The 18,045-nt window shown below is 39.1% G+C and overlaps 6 protein-coding genes across 9 annotated transcripts; 4 read left to right on the forward strand and 2 right to left on the reverse strand.

Annotated features, from left to right (window-relative positions):
- The first annotated feature begins 73 nt into the window (after positions 1-73).
- LOC6576232 (serine/threonine-protein kinase grp) lies at positions 74-11,220 on the forward strand. 3 transcript variants are annotated; one of them, XM_015165052.3, is made up of 7 exons: positions 74-164; positions 7,033-7,222; positions 7,637-7,860; positions 8,078-8,255; positions 8,619-8,761; positions 9,373-9,582; positions 10,200-11,220. In XM_015165052.3, the coding sequence occupies exons 2-7, from the start codon at positions 7,140-7,142 to the stop codon at positions 10,886-10,888; spliced, it is 1,527 nt and encodes a 508-aa protein (XP_015020538.1). In that variant the 5' UTR covers positions 74-164; positions 7,033-7,139; the 3' UTR covers positions 10,889-11,220. The 3 variants fall into 3 exon arrangements, with proteins under 3 accessions (XP_015020538.1, XP_043864954.1, XP_015020539.1); XM_044009019.1 differs by lacking the exon at positions 74-164 and adding an exon at positions 3,887-4,422; XM_015165053.3 differs by lacking the exons at positions 74-164; positions 7,033-7,222 and having other exon boundaries at positions 7,775-7,860; positions 8,061-8,255.
- Positions 76-1,799, forward strand: LOC6576231. Of its 2 annotated transcripts, XM_002002191.4 has the most exons (3): positions 76-164; positions 581-782; positions 1,022-1,799. In XM_002002191.4, the coding sequence occupies exon 3, from the start codon at positions 1,032-1,034 to the stop codon at positions 1,728-1,730; it is 699 nt and encodes a 232-aa protein (XP_002002227.1). In that variant the 5' UTR covers positions 76-164; positions 581-782; positions 1,022-1,031; the 3' UTR covers positions 1,731-1,799. The 2 variants fall into 2 exon arrangements, with proteins under 2 accessions (XP_002002227.1, XP_043864956.1); XM_044009021.1 differs by lacking the exon at positions 581-782 and having other exon boundaries at positions 78-164.
- Positions 11,221-11,763: 543 nt separating the features above from the next.
- LOC6576237 (enolase) lies at positions 11,764-14,437 on the reverse strand. The gene is made up of 3 exons (XM_002002193.4): positions 14,306-14,437; positions 12,907-13,639; positions 11,764-12,834 (listed from the first exon to the last, which is right to left on the reverse strand). Exons 2-3 carry the CDS (start codon positions 13,621-13,623, stop codon positions 12,250-12,252), a joined length of 1,302 nt encoding a protein of 433 aa, XP_002002229.3. The 5' UTR covers positions 13,624-13,639; positions 14,306-14,437; the 3' UTR covers positions 11,764-12,249.
- Positions 14,438-14,854: 417 nt separating this feature from the next.
- LOC6576238 (exosome complex component RRP40) lies at positions 14,855-15,831 on the forward strand. The gene has a single exon (XM_002002194.4). The coding sequence runs from the start codon at positions 14,935-14,937 to the stop codon at positions 15,631-15,633; it is 699 nt and encodes a 232-aa protein (XP_002002230.1). The 5' UTR covers positions 14,855-14,934; the 3' UTR covers positions 15,634-15,831.
- A 158-nt stretch (positions 15,832-15,989) lies between these two features.
- On the forward strand, positions 15,990-17,142 carry LOC26527997 (dehydrogenase/reductase SDR family member 7). Its single transcript, XM_015165056.3, has one exon. It carries the CDS (start codon positions 16,049-16,051, stop codon positions 17,036-17,038), a length of 990 nt encoding a protein of 329 aa, XP_015020542.2. The 5' UTR covers positions 15,990-16,048; the 3' UTR covers positions 17,039-17,142.
- On the reverse strand, positions 17,087-18,001 carry LOC6587081 (rRNA-processing protein UTP23 homolog). The gene is made up of 3 exons (XM_044009020.1): positions 17,828-18,001; positions 17,568-17,768; positions 17,087-17,512 (listed from the first exon to the last, which is right to left on the reverse strand). The coding sequence occupies exons 1-3, from the start codon at positions 17,945-17,947 to the stop codon at positions 17,105-17,107; spliced, it is 729 nt and encodes a 242-aa protein (XP_043864955.1). The 5' UTR covers positions 17,948-18,001; the 3' UTR covers positions 17,087-17,104.
- Positions 18,002-18,045: the final 44 nt, after the last annotated feature.

Below are 18,045 nucleotides of genomic sequence, written 5' to 3' on the forward strand. Positions count from 1 at the left end.
ATCCTAAAACCAATACGTTAAAAATGTGCCTAAATACCAATATTTAAAAATTGTAGTCCAAATGTTAATGTCTGTGATTTGGTGTGTAGATTATCTTGTGTAACATAAACAAAAGGTGTGCAAATAAAAGCGCCGCACCGCTGTGCAACCGCATTTTTAAAACGGTGAGTCGAGCATTTAATTGATGATAATTAAATATTTTCTGGTGCTCTAAGCATAGATATATGTACGTAAATTTCATGTATTAAAGATCATTTCGGCAGCCATCAACTTTCATTCTTTTCTGTGTTCTTTTCGCTTTTCGACTGTTTTGGCGCAATTTGTTCGGCGTTTTGTTGTATTGCGCATAGTAATTCATGATGTTAGAGCGAGATAAATATATACACATGGTGCCTCTTTTGAGTTGTACATTTTTTATGGGGTAAAACGTTTGCATTTGTATAGCTTGAAAAAAAAAAATGAATACATTAATAATAAATAATACTTTATTAATTTATGCAACTCTATAAACTTATATACTATTTCGTTTTATTTCTTTTTATTCTCTGATCTGGTCTATTCTATTAAATAACTAAATAAGACCAAAACGCGTTGTGGTTATATAGAGGCTGACAACTCTAGATTGTGGGAAATGGAATTCAAAGAAACTTTTTTAAAATTTGTATAAGAATTCGGAACTAGGAATTGGCTTTTAAATCATTTATTAGAATAGAAACGATAAATAAGTGTGTTATATTGAACTAACATTGGTTTGTCGAAAGTCGGCGTCTGACTTGTTACTGGTGAGTTACACGCAGCTAGTTGTAATTTGGCCGGCAATGCAACTGAACTCATGCATACGCATACACACACACACACATACAAGAATATGCAAATATAATATACATGTCTACTGTGTATGCTCTGTATGTGAAATAAAAAGAACAAGGTTATGTTGACGGGGTAGATGACAATCGTAGACCATCATTTGCACCGGCAGCGTTTGGCCCCTACTAACAATTCGATCAATATATAAATTTAGAAAATAAAATATGGCCTGGGCTCCATCAACGAACTTCGAGGACGATTTGGTCGATTTACAGCCTGATTTCAATTTAATACATGGACAGCTAGCATATGAAGCCAAGCGAGAATTTATTCCCCGTCCAAAGTCAACTTACGATTACTTAGCTAAACGGGAAGAACGAAATGCTCAGATTGAGAAACATCGAAGTGTCAAATCGAAGGAAATAAGCGCCAGCCTAGCCATGATGGAGCGTATTCAGGCCATAGCTGGCACTAAGCCGTTAGGTGAGCACGCGACAATGTCAGATTGGGATGATAAGAGCACCGTGGAGAAAGAGGCGATTGCTATGATGCGACATTTTGGCATGATGTCGATGACTGATGGCTCATTATCTCCGGCACGAACTGAATCTGTGCCACACGGCAACATTCATGTTATGCGCAATGGTCGACATAGAATGCCATTGATCTTGGATCCCAAATTCTTTGAGCCAGGTAAAAAGCGACAAACAAAAAATTCTAGGAACCAAAAGAAGGATTCTGCAATTAATGACAGCGTCTATAGTACTCCCGATTCACATTTGGATGATACAGAGAGCAGTGGAGATGGAAAATCATATGTCGAAATACCCTATCAATTGCTTGTAGAAACAAAAGAAACGGAATCATGCAACACTAATAATGCAAATACTACTCATGGAAACACCGAACAAGTAATTGGATAGCCTATATTAAGTGGAGTTACATAGCATGGAAAGAAAACATTGATTTTTATGGTATACAACTTATTTGAATTAAATGTGAGTCATACATTTAATACAAAATGGTAAAAATCGTGGAGTTTAGAATGTTTTAAAAACTATTTATATTATTTTATAAAAACAGTAACTCATATCCTGTTTTCCCATTTTCACATTTAATATAATATTAATATAGTCAAATCAAAAACAAGAGAGAAAAAAAATGTCAATCATTAAAATTATATACAAAATTATATTTGTTAAAAACATAATTTCGGAATCCTTTTGAATTACCACTATTTAAGCCAGGGCTTTTGATATACCTAGGCTACCATTAACAAAAATTAAAGTAAATTAACAAAATATTTTATTCTAAGAAAGAAAAAACCTTTGTTATGGAAGTTAAGCATATTAAAGAGATTTCGGGTCTTTTATGGAAAAATCTTATAAAGAGTTGCGAATGTGCCTTAAAATGTAATTAAGATTTAAAGTTTAATGTTCATTAGCATGTCAAAAATAAAAAATACATGTTATATAATTTATTCATGTGGTATTCATATATATATATATATAGACGTATGCTATGGTATATACTATAGTAGTTGTCTATATTTACGTATAGAAGGGATGGGCTATTTTAACTGAATAACCTAAGAAAAGTATATGTTTTAGTAGGGCAAACAAAACTACTGCAATGATAGTTCATTTTTATGATTGCTATGGGATGCTGCTGTCTTATTTATCAGGGCCACGACTTTTGTTATGCTTCTAGGTTTCCCTGTACATACAGAGTCATGCATATATTTATTCTTATGTGTAAAAAAAAGCCGTCGGGGATAAACAAGTTGCGGACATATAAGAATATACATATATGTATATATTCTACAATATATACCTCTATATACATATATACATGAATATATTTACGTAAACGAGTCCCGACTCTTGTCGAGAGGTCTTGAAATCTTTGAAATGCTGCAATTCCATGAAAAATGCAGGCGACTCACAGACACCCTTACTGTTAATAAACACAGATGTGAATTGTAAAAAAAAACTTTAGATTTGAATGCCTATTGACTTAGTATGCAAAAATCCAAGGTTTTTTAAATATATGAAATGGGTTCAGCATATTTTTAGTAAAGCTCAAACTAAACTACATTTCAAGTATATAAATATTCATGTATACAATAGATAATATAGAGAATACAGTCTGTATTATTTACTTTAAGGGTATTAATCTTCGAGTTGGCGAATATACATTAATTTCTTTTCAGAGTAGAGAGCCGTCAGAATAAAGTATATTCGAAAGGGCATTTAACTTAACCTTTGATAAAATTAGCTGACCTTTTTATTGGTCAGGACATATAAAAGAGGTGTATCAGTGCTCTTAATTATAGCCATTTCGTCCCACTCGTTAATGTACAGTCAGGAATCACCTTTCATTTTATATATGTACATACATACATATGTACATAAGAGTACGACTCAGGCTCTCAAACTAGGAATACAAAAGTGGGGAATGGGGTAACTTTTGTGTTCACATTGACGGACACACCGTACAACGACGCCGAGGTTAGTCTGTAAGTGAATACTACTACGTTGCACAATAATAAAATCTACACATACATACACACATGCATATACAAATATATGTATATGGGTATACGTATGTACACGTTATGTGCATATGTACGTATGCATGTTCAATGTGTGTGTAGTCAAAAGACGCAGAAGTAAAAGAAGCAACAGCCCTGCGCTCACCGGCTATCGCCTGTGTAGGAATTGCTCCACGCTCACCGGCTACATCTTAGTCCCAGCTGCTTCTACAAAACTTAAGAGCTGCAAGTTTCACTTGGAAGCTGTTTAGAGCACACACTGATGCGAGAGAGAGAGAAAGAGTGCATCAACCACCGAAATTGACGGCGTTTTGGCGCGCGCATGCGTAAGCTTTCGCTCTCAATATTTAATCTCTTCGGTCTCTGTGACTATTGCTCGTTCGCTCATTCTCCCTCTTAGCGAATCTCGCTCTTTCTCTCTATCTCTCTCTCGCCTTTGGCTTTGGAAGTTTCGAGTTGGCAGCCTGGTCCATGTCATGGAGATTATAAAATGTTCATGTATCGGTCGCATTTGCTGCTCACAGTTTCATTTGAACGCTTGCCCAGGACGAGCCGATATACATATGCGACAGGAGACCGGATGAATACTCTAATTTGCCAAAATGAAACAAAAGTAATAAATGAAGTAAAGTAATGAAAAGAAAATAAACTATCCAGCGCACAGGCTTATAATGCTTGATAGCCTTCGGAAAAGAGATTTATGAAAAGCCGGGACATTGGCACCTTTGAGGTGTGTAGATACAGACAAAACGCTTCCTACACTTTAACCGGATTCATATATATATATATGTGCGTGTATCAGTCTGTGTGGTAGTGTGTGTACTACGTGTAGTGTCTGTCAGTGAGCGCTCTCCGAAAAAAAGCTGTCATCAAACGCGGCGATTTACTTCAGCTGGAAACGGTGGTGGACTTAAGCAAAGAAAGAAAGAAAAAAAAAAAAAAGTAAAATGCGAAGCATAAAAAAGCGGGCGAAAACTTTACAAAAACAAATGCAATTCACGCGCGTGTCTCCAAGACGAAGGATAGTTCCAATCGCAACCAGCTCGAAACCTCGTATGACGGTAAATCTCTTCCCACTTGCACTATCAATTAAACACTCAATTTTATTTCGCTTGCAAGTTTTCTCTGCATACGTACACGTGGCTGCTTCCAGCTCCCGCTATGAAATACACTAAAAAGAAAGAGGTTATAATAAAAACTGGCTGGGCTGGTATTTTCTTGCCGAGCTTGTCTGTCCGTAACTCTACCAACCACATGATACGAGCATGTCCATCTCCATCTCTGTCCCGTCCCAGCCACAGCGGTGATACCTGTCTCTTATTCCTTATCCACTACCGCCAACAGCAGTAGTATATATTTTATCCTAACCATACAATATACATATTTTTACCTCTTTTTTCTGCATTTGTTGTTCCGGGGCAAGAGGTGGCGACTAGAGACTTCTACTGCGGCAGGAACTGCTTCATGTACAGGGCGCAAAACAGAAAAAAAACTAAACCGGTGCTCAAATAAAAATACTTGACGAAACTCGTATTTGCTTAACTTCTGCTTCTTCTTCGACATGCTGGCGGGGCAACTCTCCCAGTCGCAATTCCTAGTGGCAACTCACAAGTCCCACAGCACAAGCTTTTTTCTTTGTCGTTGTTGCTGTTGCTAGGGGACTAGTTTCCAGCTAGACGAGGGATATGCTGCCACAGCGATCGTATAGGCAACAAGCTCATATCAAGCATTTTCTTTAATGGAATATTTTGCATTAATTGAATGAAGTCGTGTGGCGTTAGTCAAGCGGCGTCATACGAATGATATTCTGGGTATTTAACATTTGAAATATTTTCTTTTAATGTGGATTAATATTTTTTATATAAATATATTCAAAATGTAGGTTCCTTAACGTATTCAATTTGCTTTGAAGTCACAGACTCCACACATTAATTTCTTTAAAATATATATCCATTTATATAGCTGTAAGTGAGCTGGAATATCAAGTTCTTTGCATTTAAAATATGCATCGATACGATTTGATATTTTTATATTTTTTTGACTCGATGATTATTATTATAGAAAATGTTTCGTAACTTAATTATATAGTATAAACCCTAATCCCATAAGGATAATGTATTTTAACCACATAAACAAAAAGGTTATTTTAATGCTTTTCGAAATAACGAGTATACAATTATTTCTATGAAAGCGTACAAAATCGGGTTTGCAGCAGCCTGGTAAAAAATCATTTCCGATAATAATGTAAATTTATGGATTATATGTACATCATTCTATGTAAAACGGAAGCACGCAAAGTTCTTTCTTGCTCTATATCCATGCGATATTTGACTGTGGCGATTAAACATTTGATGTACCAGTTGAGTGGAGTGTATTATTTATATGATTTATGTGCATATGGTTAGCATCAGTTTCGGTCATGAAAGCGAAGCTATTTTCACATACAGCTGTAGCATACGAATAATTTCTTATCGACATTAACATAAAAAGCTTTTATAACTCGCCTATATATATATATATATATATATATATTTATATATATATTTAGCACAAATTGAATTATTGTACCTAATCGGTTTCAAGTATATATACAAAATTCCATTCATGTTTCAAGTTTATTATTTAACTTCTGATAAATATTTTATTCTCTTTATTAAAGCTTGAAAGTTTTAATTGAGAAATTTTGATAATGTCCATTTCTGTTTGTATATCGAAAATATACTTTTCTCGGCTATATTTAAAGATATATTTCGCATGTGTGCATATGTATTGCCTATTTGACTGAAATTCAATATTATTCCTGACATAGATGAGCTTGACAGAAATAGAAGCACTCACGACATTCTCATTTGCATTTATAATGCTAAAATTGCATGAATTGTGATGTCTAGAATTCCCCGAGGCTGTTTTCACTCTCCTTATCAGAGCTGTGCAGGTAGATGTGTGCTCGTCAAACTGTTGAAAGAGAGGAGCAACATTCGGGCTCTGTCAACTGTTCAATGGAGTACACACAACAATATAAACATAAGTTTAGTGGCCTGTTGAACGAACCAGCAGAGAACATCGAGAGCTTTCAAGCAAATGGGAAAAAAGACGTGAAAGTGCCGCTTCAAATGCCGCCATTAGTCTAAGAGAACAAAAGAGGCAATCGTATACCTCATGTGTCTCTGGCTGTAGCCGAGCGAAAGGACGAAAGGAGCAGCCTGGCAAATGCAGCATCCCGAGAAGCTTTGCCGGCTGGACGAAATTAGAGATGGAAGGATTGACGTTCAGATACACATAGTTGAAAAGTTAATCAGCATCTAATGAAAATGATGATCATAATCTAAATAGAACTTTGTTATATGTTTAACTTGTATGGTATATATACTGGAGATAGAGCTTTAAGTGAGCAGTGGAACAGCGCATGAGCGAACCATGACCATACCAAAAGATGAAATATTAAAACAGTATAAAAACTTGACGTTTTTCCCTATAGTTTGTACACCACAAAGCTGCACTGCAGCATCCCCAAAAGTATATATATATATACTTATATAAATATATATATATATATATATATATATAAGTCTGAGGGTAGGTGAATGTACTGATTCTGATACGTCTAAATGACAGTGAAACTTAAACTTGACAGCCATATTAATTATTTGTATTTGATTATTTGTTTGCAGCTCGGCTTATGGCTCACTTGACAAAGAGCTAGGAGATAATGGCACATGGCGACAACAGTTAGTAAATGACAGGATATTAAGGCACAATTATTGAGCAATCACAGGACATGGCAGCCGCAACGTCAGCGACCCGTGAATTCGTAGAGGGCTGGACTCTAGCGCAGACGCTAGGTGAAGGCGCCTATGGCGAGTAAGTGGACAGCAATGCAATTCAACGTAATGCAATGCAATCAGAGGCCCAGACTGCATACTGTAGATTGGCTCGTGCGTGCTGAAGTCAATAAACCGGACGTGATGTGAGACGAAAATAGAGAAATCTCGCTTTTCCGGCGTATTTGATGCTGCTACTGTTGCTCCGCTATTGAGTTCCGAAGCTCATTTTTGTGTTGCGCGCATGCTCCAACTACGAAGCTTCGGTAAAATGGCAACAGGAGCACTGCACTGCATCCAGTCAAAGACAAAGACAGACTGAATGGGGATAGGGGTACAGGTGGGGGTGGGGAAATTCTCATTGTCGATTGCATTGACTAATTTTTCCGACAGCATACGATACTAACATAAAACTCACAGAGCAACCCAATTATTTGTATCTTTCTTGGCGCAGAGTCAAATTGCTTATCAATCGCCAGACGGGAGAAGCTGTGGCCATGAAAATGGTCGACCTGAAGAAGCATCCCGATGCCGTGATCTCAGTGCGCAAGGAGGTTTGCATACAGAAGATGCTACAGGACACACACATCTTACGCTTCTTTGGCAAACGATCCCAGGGGCATGTGGAGTATATCTTTTTGGAATATGCTGCCGGTGGAGAGCTATTCGATCGGATCGGTAAGTAGTTCGATGGTTTATATCATTAAGAAGTTAATCTAAGTTTTCATTTACATATTACAATTTGATGAAATATAATATCATTATACTCTCATAATTATGTTAACAAATGTAATCATTATGTCCATCTGTCTTTCAGTTGGAAATGTTAATCGATTTTACTTAAAAATTTAACTTTTGTAATCTTTAAACTCTTACAGTTTAATTGTATTTGCAGAACCTGACGTTGGCATGCCGCAGCATGAAGCACAGCGTTACTTCACCCAACTGCTCTCCGGTCTGAACTATTTGCATCAGCGTGGCATTGCCCATCGCGATCTGAAGCCTGAGAATCTGCTACTGGACGAGCATGATAATGTTAAAATCTCCGACTTTGGAATGGCCACTATGTTTAGGTATAATATATTAGAATACGAATCTTAGCTAATTTATGTAAATAGGGAGCCTGCCGAAGCCTTGAGGTTTGTTTTAACTTAATTGTATATTGGAATAATTGTCTGTGTGTCTGCACTAGGCAGGCTATAAATCTTTTCCAAAAAACAATTATACGAATATAAATCTGTGTCCATAAAATATACTTAATTTATATACATATAATTAAAAATAATATTTATAATTTAAAGTTGACCGAGGCAATGGCGAAGCAGTAGTTAGGTGTTAATAATCCTGCTATATAATATGGGCACAGCTTTAGTCACTCTAGATTTTCATATACAATTTATGTATTTTTTTTAATTGTGTTCCTCCTCTTATTTCAGATGCAAGGGACGAGAGCGTTTACTAGATAAGCGCTGTGGCACACTTCCTTACGTGGCGCCAGAGGTGCTATTGAAGCCGTATCACGCACAACCGGCGGACATTTGGTCATGTGGTGTCATATTGGTGACAATGCTAGCGGGTGGTGAGTACAAAAAAACACAACTATGCACCAACACTTTTTGCCTGTTTACATGACTAAAAAAAAAAAAGCATATTCAATAATAAAAGAAAACATTTGCATATTGTTTCCTCTTCTGTCGCTCACATTGCTCGTTTCTAATTAATAATAACGGCACTGTTATACACAGTCATTACGATTTGTCTATGTGATTTTTGTGTTGTTTTTTATACATATATACAATATATAACTCACTGTTCTATATGTTTTTTGTCTCACCCACACAATTGCCACTCTTTCATTTTTGCTGTTTCTTTGGTATTCTAGCTGTAGATTGTTTTCACATATTGTATCATCTAAAGCTTTTATACCAAAGCTCCAGCTTAAATTGCTTGACACCGCCCAACCGCTCGCACAATCCGCCAACATCAGTAAAACAAAATAATAAATAAATAAGAGAACAAAAAAAAAAAAAAAAAAAAAAACAGTTCCTTAAACTGTTTAGTGCACGAATTAAACTAAATGTTCATGAACTTTTCTAATTTGCACGGAAGAAAAACAACCAAAACTCACAGAATTCCCACGCTTTGCTAGCTCTTGCAATTAACTCAACTCTATATATTGACGTTTCACAGAACTGCCCTGGGATCAGCCTTCGGCCAGCTGCGCGGAGTTCATCACCTGGAAGGATAACGATCGCTGGCAAACGCAAACGCCATGGAGCAAATTGGACACTTTGGCCATCTCGTTGCTGCGCAAAGTGCTGGCCACCAGTCCGGGTGCGCGCCTGACGCTGGAAAAGATCCTCGATCACAAATGGTGCAACATGCAGTTCGCCGAGCATGGTAAGAACTCAGGCTCCATCAATATAGCTAGAGAGTGCCCGATTCATGATGTCCAGCACACGCTGCAGCTCAGGTACTTAGTGACTCTCAATCACATATTGCTTTGCATACTTTGAGGGTCGCTCTGTGCCTGTGCCGCCCGTGTTGCACACAGCCACACAATTGTGAATTCGAGTTCGAACTCCCCGGACTAGAGAATACAAGTGCAAGTGTCTTGTAATGTAAACGTGTTTTTAAATATTCGCCCCATTGCCGTTGCTTTGGCGCTTTAGCTGTATGATAGATTTAAATACTTCATAAAGCTAGATTACCAAAGCATTGGCTCTGTGGCCAAACCCCAGCGAACTTGTGAAATAATCGAACATGCATGTACATATATATTATTTTTATAATATAATTTGGTTTGGCTTTTTATTTTGCATATTATTTGTTCTTTGGTGATTTTAGCTGTATGGTGTGCGCGTATTCCATAGAGCTTTATTACCAAAAACCAAATGGTCTTTGCATTGCTTTCTTTTCGTTTATTCAGTTAATTGCGTTTTTATTTTTGTTCATGCAATCTTTCTGTGTGTTCGTTTTCGATTACTTCTAATGGCGTTGACGCGTCTCTTTTGCAGATCGTTCCTATGATATAGTTGACTCCGCCGCTGCTTTGGAGATTTGCTCGCCCAAGGCTAAACGACAGCGGCTGCAGTCGAGCGCTCATTTGAGCAATAATTTGGATGATTCCATATCGCGCAACTATTGCTCTCAGCCGATGCCCACAATGCGCTGCGACGATGAGTTCGTGCCTCGATCGCGCAATACCAATGGCAATGGCCAAGAGGCAGACGAAGACAGACAGGCGCTGGCTCAGGAGGCACGGCTAACGTATTGCTTCTCACAGCCCGCGATGCTGGACGATTTACTGCTGGCAACACAAATGAATCAGACGCAACAGAGCGCATCGCAGAACTACTTCCAGCGCTTGGTGCGCCGCATGACCCGATTTTTCGTGACGACCCGCTGGGACGACACCATCAAGCGGCTGGTGAGCACGATCGAGCGCCTGGGTAGCTATACGTGCAAGGTCGGCGACGATGGTGTCGTTACAATCTCAACTATTGATAGACGTAAGCTTCGCCTAGTGTTCAAGGCTCACATCATTGAGATGGATGGCAAAATACTCGTCGATTTTCGACTGTCGAAAGGCTGTGGCCTCGAGTTCAAGCGACGTTTCATCAAAATCAAACTTGCTCTCGAGGATATTCTGCTAAAGGGACCAACAACTTGGCCTATTGCCATTGCTACCAATTCGGTGCCCTAGCTATGACAAATTAGGCATAGATAGATGTAGTTTTTAATAAGCATATCACCTGGTTTACTAATCAGACACTTTTTTATATCACGTTTTTTAACATCATATCTAAAATAAGTACATCAGAAAAATCTTTTAGTTTTGTTAAATGTTGAAAAGTATTTTAACTCTAGTTAGCTAAACGTTATAAAACAATAAATTGACAACGATTATGCCAAGTTGTTTTTAACAATTTAAAATTCTCTGCGATTAATGTTTTATCTGCTTTATGTTCAAACAATATATAATACAAATTATCGATCCTTTGAAAACTATAAAAAATATACATATAATTATGTTTATCTTGCTGTTTTATTGTTTCTCTTGGATAACAAATCAATTGAATTATTTCGCAAATCATGAGTAAATTTCATAAATTATGAAATGATTTCGAAAATCATGCAATGATTTCATTAAACATTTCAAATATTTTCATTACATTGCATACTTACGTCGCATTTCAAAATTCAGTCGATATATGTTTGTTAAAATAATTACTCAGTTTTTGAAAGGCCAGCGATTCCAAAGTTCCATTTCAAAATATTGTATATGCTTGATTTCAAACAAATATTCAGCTGGTTACCAAAAATTTTTTGATAACCTTCTATAAAGGTCGAATATTTTAATATTTGGACACGCTCTTCACAAAGGCCTTGAAATTTCCATTTCTATAATATGAGTGAATATCTTTCCAATGAGAACGTTAAATTAAATAAATAAAAAATTTGGTTTTTATAATTTTGAAGTCTTAATTTAAAATATATAATAATTTGAAATAAATATTAAATGTTAAATTTTAATTTGCAAAAACCGAAAAGTGATTTCAGCGAAAGACTTGAGAAACATATATTTTCAACAATATTTATTTCACATCTACTAACACTTGAATAAAATGTATTATATGTCTGCTTCTAGAAATTTATGCGCTGCTTTACATAAAGTTGCACAATCAATGCTTAACATTGCGAACCAGTTACAATAATATAAGGGAGTTGAGAGGTCAATCTTTATTTAATTTTCACACTGATAATGTTGCTAAAAGCGCCGTACATCTGGTTAAATATCTTCGCGTAACCCAAACATACGTGTATATAAATAGTGTGTGTATCATAGTACTGATAACAGTAAATATATGTAATTTTGTTTAAATAACGATGCAATTTTGGGGCATAATAAATCGGTTTGTATTGTGCGCCAGACACAAATCTACACCAAATGGACACCTTTTACTTGGGCGCTTGCGCCTGAGTTTGCGTTTGCGCTTTCTGCTTTGGTATTTGTTCATTCGAGTGGGTGCTTGGTGTTTTATTGGAATTTATAAGAAGCGAGATTTACTGTGGTTTCCTGAAGTTCTTGCCAGCGAACTTAACGCCCTGGCCAATCTCCTCCTCAATACGCAGTATTTGGTTGTACTTGGCTAGACGCTCCGAGCGGCATGGAGCGCCAGTTTTGATCTGACCGGTGGAAAGACCAACGACCAGGTCACCGATGAAAGAGTCCTCGGTTTCACCGGAACGGTGAGACACCATGGTGCCCCAGCCATTCTTCTTGGCCAGCAAATGAGCTTGAATGGACTCCGTCACTGTACCGATCTGGTTGACCTTAAGCAGCAGACAGTTGCAGGCTTTCTTCTCGACAGCAGTGGCAATGCGCTTAGGGTTTGTGACAGTCAAATCATCACCGACAATCTGAATTTTGGTGTTGGCAGTCAGATTGGTCCATGCATCCCAATGATCCTGATCGAAGGGATCCTCAATGGACACAATGGGAAAGTCCTTGATGAACTCCTGATACAAGTTAGCCAATTTTTCGGGCGACAGCCACTGTGCCTTATCACTCTGGGGATTCTTGAAGTCCAAATCGTAGAGTCCATCCCTGAAGAACTCAGATGCGGCAACATCCATGCCGATCTCGATCTATAAAATACAAAAGCATACGAAAAATATAAAATAAATTTTCGACATATTGAAGAGAATTCAATTACTCACCTTGCCAGTATAGCCAGCCTTGGCAATGGCGTCGTTGATGAGGCACAGAGCCTCCTTGTTGGACTGAATATTGGGTGCGAAACCACCCTCATCACCCACTGCGGTAGCATCCAAGCCGAACTTGGCCTTGATAACATTCTTCAAGTGATGGTACACCTCAGAGCCCATTTTCATGGCCTCAGTGAAGCTGGTGGCGCCAGTTGGCAGGATCATGAACTCCTGCATAGCCAGCTTGTTGCCAGCATGGCTACCGCCATTGATGACGTTAAAGGCAGGCACAGGCAAAATGATTTCCTTGTTGCCAGCCAAATCAGCGAGATGCCTGTACAGGGGCACGTTCTTCTTGGCAGCACCAGCCTTGGCCACGGCCAAAGAGACACCCAAAATGGCGTTGGCACCAAACTTGTTCTTGTTCTCGGTACCATCCAGCTTGATCATGAAATTATCAATGGCAGCCTGATCGGTCACATCCAGATTGGCCTTGATCAGCTCAGGGCCAAGAGTGTTGTTCACATGGCCGACAGCCTGCAGCACAGACTTGCCATGGTAATTGGCCTTGTCGTTATCGCGCAGCTCCAGAGCCTCATGCACGCCAGTCGAGGCGCCAGAGGGAACGGCTGCCCGGAACAGACCCAACTCAGTGGTCAAATCGACCTCGACGGTGGGGTTACCACGAGAATCGTAGATTTGACGTGCTTTGATCGACTTGATGGTCATGTTGCTTTGTTTAGAACTGCAAAACAGATTTAAAAAAAGGTGCGTTAATAATTATTTACCTAAAAGTTTAATTTACCATATAATTGTTACTTATTTGAGATTTTCGTTGATTTTTATTACAGACAAGAAAGCTTAATTTCGGCTTCCGTTATTCGAATAAGTAAATTTTAATAAAAACCATTTTATTCTGTACGTATTTGTGTAATTATTTATTACTTTCTCTTTTGATCTGCCGGTATTTGATCGAATTAAGAACAATCAGCAATTTCCCACCCGAAAGGAAATACTTTTTTCACAAGCGATATGTGAGAGCGCGATGGCAATAGCGCTCACCGCTGTACGAATGACCTCTACAGAGCGCTTTAAGGTCACAGCAAAAGTAATGAACTCAGAGGAACGCCGAAAAGTAAGCAAATTTTCGCGAATTACGATAAGACAATACAAAACATTTAACAAATTATTGCAATTTCTTTTCAAAGTAAACGAAAGGTATTAGTTAAATAGCATTATCAGATGTGTATATAAGTATTCACATTCCGAGTTTGCTTAAAAATACATAATAATGTATTAGATAACTGCAGCTTTCATAGAAAGCTAATTTCGCGATTGAAAACAATTGATATCAAATTGAAAGACCAATGCTACTAATATAACACAGTTATAATCTCACTTGAATACTTACCAAGAACTTTTAAATTTTATAAATTTAAATCCAGACGAGAGCGACTCTAGTGAGCTTCGGGCTTGGCTGGCTGATTTGCTACTGAAATCGTGTGTCGCACAACGCGACGAGGCGACGAAGTTTCTATTTCGGCTTATGTGGGTTGGCGCTGGTATCGATGATTGCAGCAAGGGGAATACGCGCACAGCTCGCGATACTAAAGTGTTGGCCATTGTTGTTGTGGACTGTGGAATCTAAATTGCCGCTATGATTGCGTATACGTACTCCAGGCAAGGTGCTGCGAGTGGAATTTTTCGTCGGTAAGCTGGCGGCCGGTAGGGATATATGATTGACCTTGTGCGAAGGTTAGCCGTAATGGCATCCACATGTGGCTTCCATTCACTTTAAATCTGGTTCAACCTTTGGGAGACACAGAATATTTCAAATTCTTTATAAAAATAACTAAGAAACCATAATAATAATTTTATAAATAATATAATACGTTATCCATCGGCGATGTGCTAGCACTTTCCAGCACTGTTTGTGTTGCAGCAGCAACATCGATATTGCTTTATCGATATTAAATCAACAATCTGTAGAGCACGCGGCCGGCATTGTTTTGGATCTTTATTATTATTGCTAAACATAGTATGTCTGAAAATACAAGTGTTATTATGCCCGGCGAGCGTGTTCGGGTTGTGGAAGACGCAGCGAAAAACAAACGAGTCATTCTAGGCCCAGGACTAAGAAGATTGGACGATAAAGTTGTAGCCAGCAAGGCGGGACCACTCCGGCACAAAGATCCAAACACATTTTGGGTGGACAACTATCAGCGGCGTTATGTGCCAGCGAGAGGAGATCTCATTATTGGCATAGTGAAAGCCAGAGTGGGCGATATATACCGCGTGGATATTGGCTCAGCGGACACGGCTGCAATTTCCTACCTGGCCTTTGAGGCAGCCACTAAAAAGAATCGGCCTGATCTGAATCCTGGTGATCTGCTTTACGCCCGCGTTCTCAACGCCAATGCAGACATTGAGCCGGAGTTAGTGTGCGTGAATTCGAATGGCAAACGCGGCAAACTAGGTGTTTTACAAGACGGATTCTTTTTCAAATGCAGCTTAAACCTGGCCCGTCTGTTGCTGCGCGAGAGCTGCCCAGCCCTCGCAGCCCTCACAGACGAGCTGCCCTTTGAGATCGCCGTGGGCGTCAATGGGCGGATCTGGGTGAAGGCGCACTCAATGCGAGAAACGGTGGGTCTAGCGAATGCGATTATGAGCCTAGAGCAAGCGGGCTATGCGGAGATCGATAAGATCTGTGGGGATCTGAATAGTGTGATGCAAACGTGATTAATTAATGCAAAATTACAAAGGATTTACTGTTAACACAATCTTGGCTCTGAAAACTGCAAAAAAATTTATATATAAATAATACTTTAAACTAAGAGAAATATACAAAAATTAAGAATTGTCTAACTTAGTAATTTACGCCTACTTTTATATAAATATTATGTAAATTCAATGAAGAATACTTACGATCATTTTATACGTACTATGGTTTAATCAATTTGATCATATATTTTGTCATAAATTTTTAGCATTTCCATACTTGCTCTAAATAATTCCAAATATAACTTCCGATATTTAGCTCATCACGCATCACGCTTCCTTCCTATTAAATATCGATGATCCACAGACAAGTCAGCTGATGTATTATCAGACTACAAAAGGAAAGTTTACGTTTAGAGTGCAGATGTGACGTTGCATGTGTTACGTTACAGTTCATAATATGTCTTTCATTGAATTTTTATTCATTTTGCTAATTCTCTACTATTTCGTATACGTTTTGCTCTGGATAATACTGGACTGTAATGTGGCATTATGGTACAAATCTCGTTTTGGAAACTCGATATCCACAATGCGCGGACAGGTGGTTTGGATAACAGGTGCCTCAAGCGGCATTGGCCGCGCCTTGGCGATTAGCTTGGCACGCCATGGCGTACGCCTAGTGCTCAGTGCGCGCCGTCTTGAACAGCTGGAGCAGGTGCAGACCGAATGCTTGGCTGCGGCGCGTGGCCTATTGGCTCAGAAGGATGTGTTGATTCTTCAAATGGATATGTTGCAACTGGACAAGCATCAAGCTCATCTCTATACCGTGCTCAATCATTTCGAGCGACTCGATGTCCTGGTGAACAACGCGGGTCGCTCACAGCGCGCCAACTGGGTAGACATTGACATCCAGGTGGATCGTGACCTATTCGAGCTGGACGTGTTTGCTGTGGTGCATCTATCCCGCCTGGTTGTGCGCTACTTCCTGGAACAGAATGGCGGACGCGGTCACATTGCAGCCACTTCGAGCATAGCTGGCTTCAGCCCGGTGCCCTTCTCTGCAACCTACTGTGCCGCCAAACATGCCCTCAATGCCTATTTTACTTCACTGAAGTTGGAACAGCGAAAGTTGGATGTAACCATATTTGCCCCTGGTCCCATCGCCACAGACTTTTTGATGGAGGCATTCACGGGCAACAAAGGTGAAAAGGTAGGCGATAGCACAGCCAATCAGAAGCGCCTAACGGCGGAACGCTGTGGAGAGCTCTTTGCGGTGGCCATCGCCAACAAAATGGATCTAACTTGGTGTGGTCTGTTTCCGGTTAATGCGATGGCCTATTGCGGTCGCAATGCCACGCTCACCAAAATTTTGGCCCAGTTCATGACCGAGAAGACCTTGATGAAAATTCGAGACGGCAAGCTATGAGATCGTATTTTGATAAGAAACCTTTACTTATCTATAAAGAAGCAAATGTAAATTAGATAAAGAAGTTTATTTTGATCCAAGTGCTGCTTTGACGTGCTCTGGAATTTTGATGCGTTTTCTTTTGGTCTTCAGCTGTGTTGTCTGTTCTACTTGCTGGAGGCTGGGCTTATTCGCTTTTTTGCTCTTTTTACATGAAAGCGGATTTGGATTCTTTGGTCCCTTGACTTTTTTCGGCTTAACGGGCTCAGCTGGCTTTAAGCCCTGTTTCTCTTTCATATATTCGATCTTCTGTTCGTGTTGGCCCAGCATCAATTTCTTGGCTTTCTTTTGGACCCATTTCTTGGACGCATCCGAGGGCGCCTCCAGCACTGGCGTCGCTTTGTGCAGGTAGAGAAGGCAACGTCCGGGCACTTTACGAAGACTTGCCTGTAGCAGACGATCCTGTGTTGCAACTATGTAGCGATTGTCCTTCGTCTGCAATTTAAATTGTGAAAAGTGGTTGACTCGACTTGGAAATACGCTATCCTACCATCGATTTAAGACACTGCGCAGCTGCAACAGGTTTGCCTTCGTGCCCGCATTTGTGCACATAGAACTGCTTGACAATCGATAAGGCGCCCAACAATGGAGCTCCTACTGCCTCGGCTTCGAGTATGACGCATTGCGTAGTTAAAAGTTTCACATTACATTGAAAATATTTTTTAATTTGTTCATCTATTCCGATCTTGTGCTAAAAGTTGAGAAAATGTATAATTTCCGTTTCTGTTTGAGCGCACCTACGCAACTTACCTGCAAAGCAGCCTGACAGAACGTAGCGTCAATAAGCACCTGATACGGTTCACGGTAATCAAAGTGCGTTGCAAAAAATGCAAGAGTTTTGTGAGACTTTTTAAATCGTGAGATCTTCATCACGTTGTTTTTAGTTTATCAACAAAACACTAAATTGTCGATAGACAACCTATCGATAAATTGAATGTTAATATGTACGGCTTATCGATGAATTTCTA

The sequence above is a fragment of the Drosophila mojavensis genome, unplaced genomic scaffold, assembly GCF_018153725.1.
Source record: "Drosophila mojavensis isolate 15081-1352.22 unplaced genomic scaffold, ASM1815372v1 contig_36, whole genome shotgun sequence".
Taxonomy (NCBI): domain Eukaryota; kingdom Metazoa; phylum Arthropoda; class Insecta; order Diptera; family Drosophilidae; genus Drosophila; species Drosophila mojavensis.

What these genes read in the sequence shown, in the direction of transcription:
- LOC6587081 (XM_044009020.1), bottom strand. Translation starts at nt 17,947, where the DNA reads ATGAAGATCTCACGATTTAAAAAGTCTCACAAAACTCTTGCATTTTTT. An exon ending in TCTGTCAGGCTGCTTTGCAG is followed by an intron (nt 17,769 to 17,827) that starts GTAAGTTGCGTA and finishes CTCAACTTTTAG; the next exon opens with CACAAGATCGGAATAGATGA. An exon ending in CGCAGTGTCTTAAATCGATG is followed by an intron (nt 17,513 to 17,567) that starts GTAGGATAGCGT and finishes TTTAAATTGCAG; the next exon opens with ACGAAGGACAATCGCTACAT.
- LOC6576237 (XM_002002193.4), bottom strand. Translation starts at nt 13,623, where the DNA reads ATGACCATCAAGTCGATCAAAGCACGTCAAATCTACGATTCTCGTGGT. An exon ending in AGGCTGGCTATACTGGCAAG is followed by an intron (nt 12,835 to 12,906) that starts GTGAGTAATTGA and finishes TGTATTTTATAG; the next exon opens with ATCGAGATCGGCATGGATGT.
- LOC6576231 (XM_002002191.4), top strand. Translation starts at nt 1,032, where the DNA reads ATGGCCTGGGCTCCATCAACGAACTTCGAGGACGATTTGGTCGATTTA.
- LOC6576232 (XM_015165052.3), top strand. Translation starts at nt 7,140, where the DNA reads ATGGCAGCCGCAACGTCAGCGACCCGTGAATTCGTAGAGGGCTGGACT. An exon ending in AGAGCTATTCGATCGGATCG is followed by an intron (nt 7,861 to 8,077) that starts GTAAGTAGTTCG and finishes TTGTATTTGCAG; the next exon opens with AACCTGACGTTGGCATGCCG. An exon ending in GGAATGGCCACTATGTTTAG is followed by an intron (nt 8,256 to 8,618) that starts GTATAATATATT and finishes CTCTTATTTCAG; the next exon opens with ATGCAAGGGACGAGAGCGTT.
- LOC26527997 (XM_015165056.3), top strand. Translation starts at nt 16,049, where the DNA reads ATGTGTTACGTTACAGTTCATAATATGTCTTTCATTGAATTTTTATTC.
- LOC6576238 (XM_002002194.4), top strand. Translation starts at nt 14,935, where the DNA reads ATGTCTGAAAATACAAGTGTTATTATGCCCGGCGAGCGTGTTCGGGTT.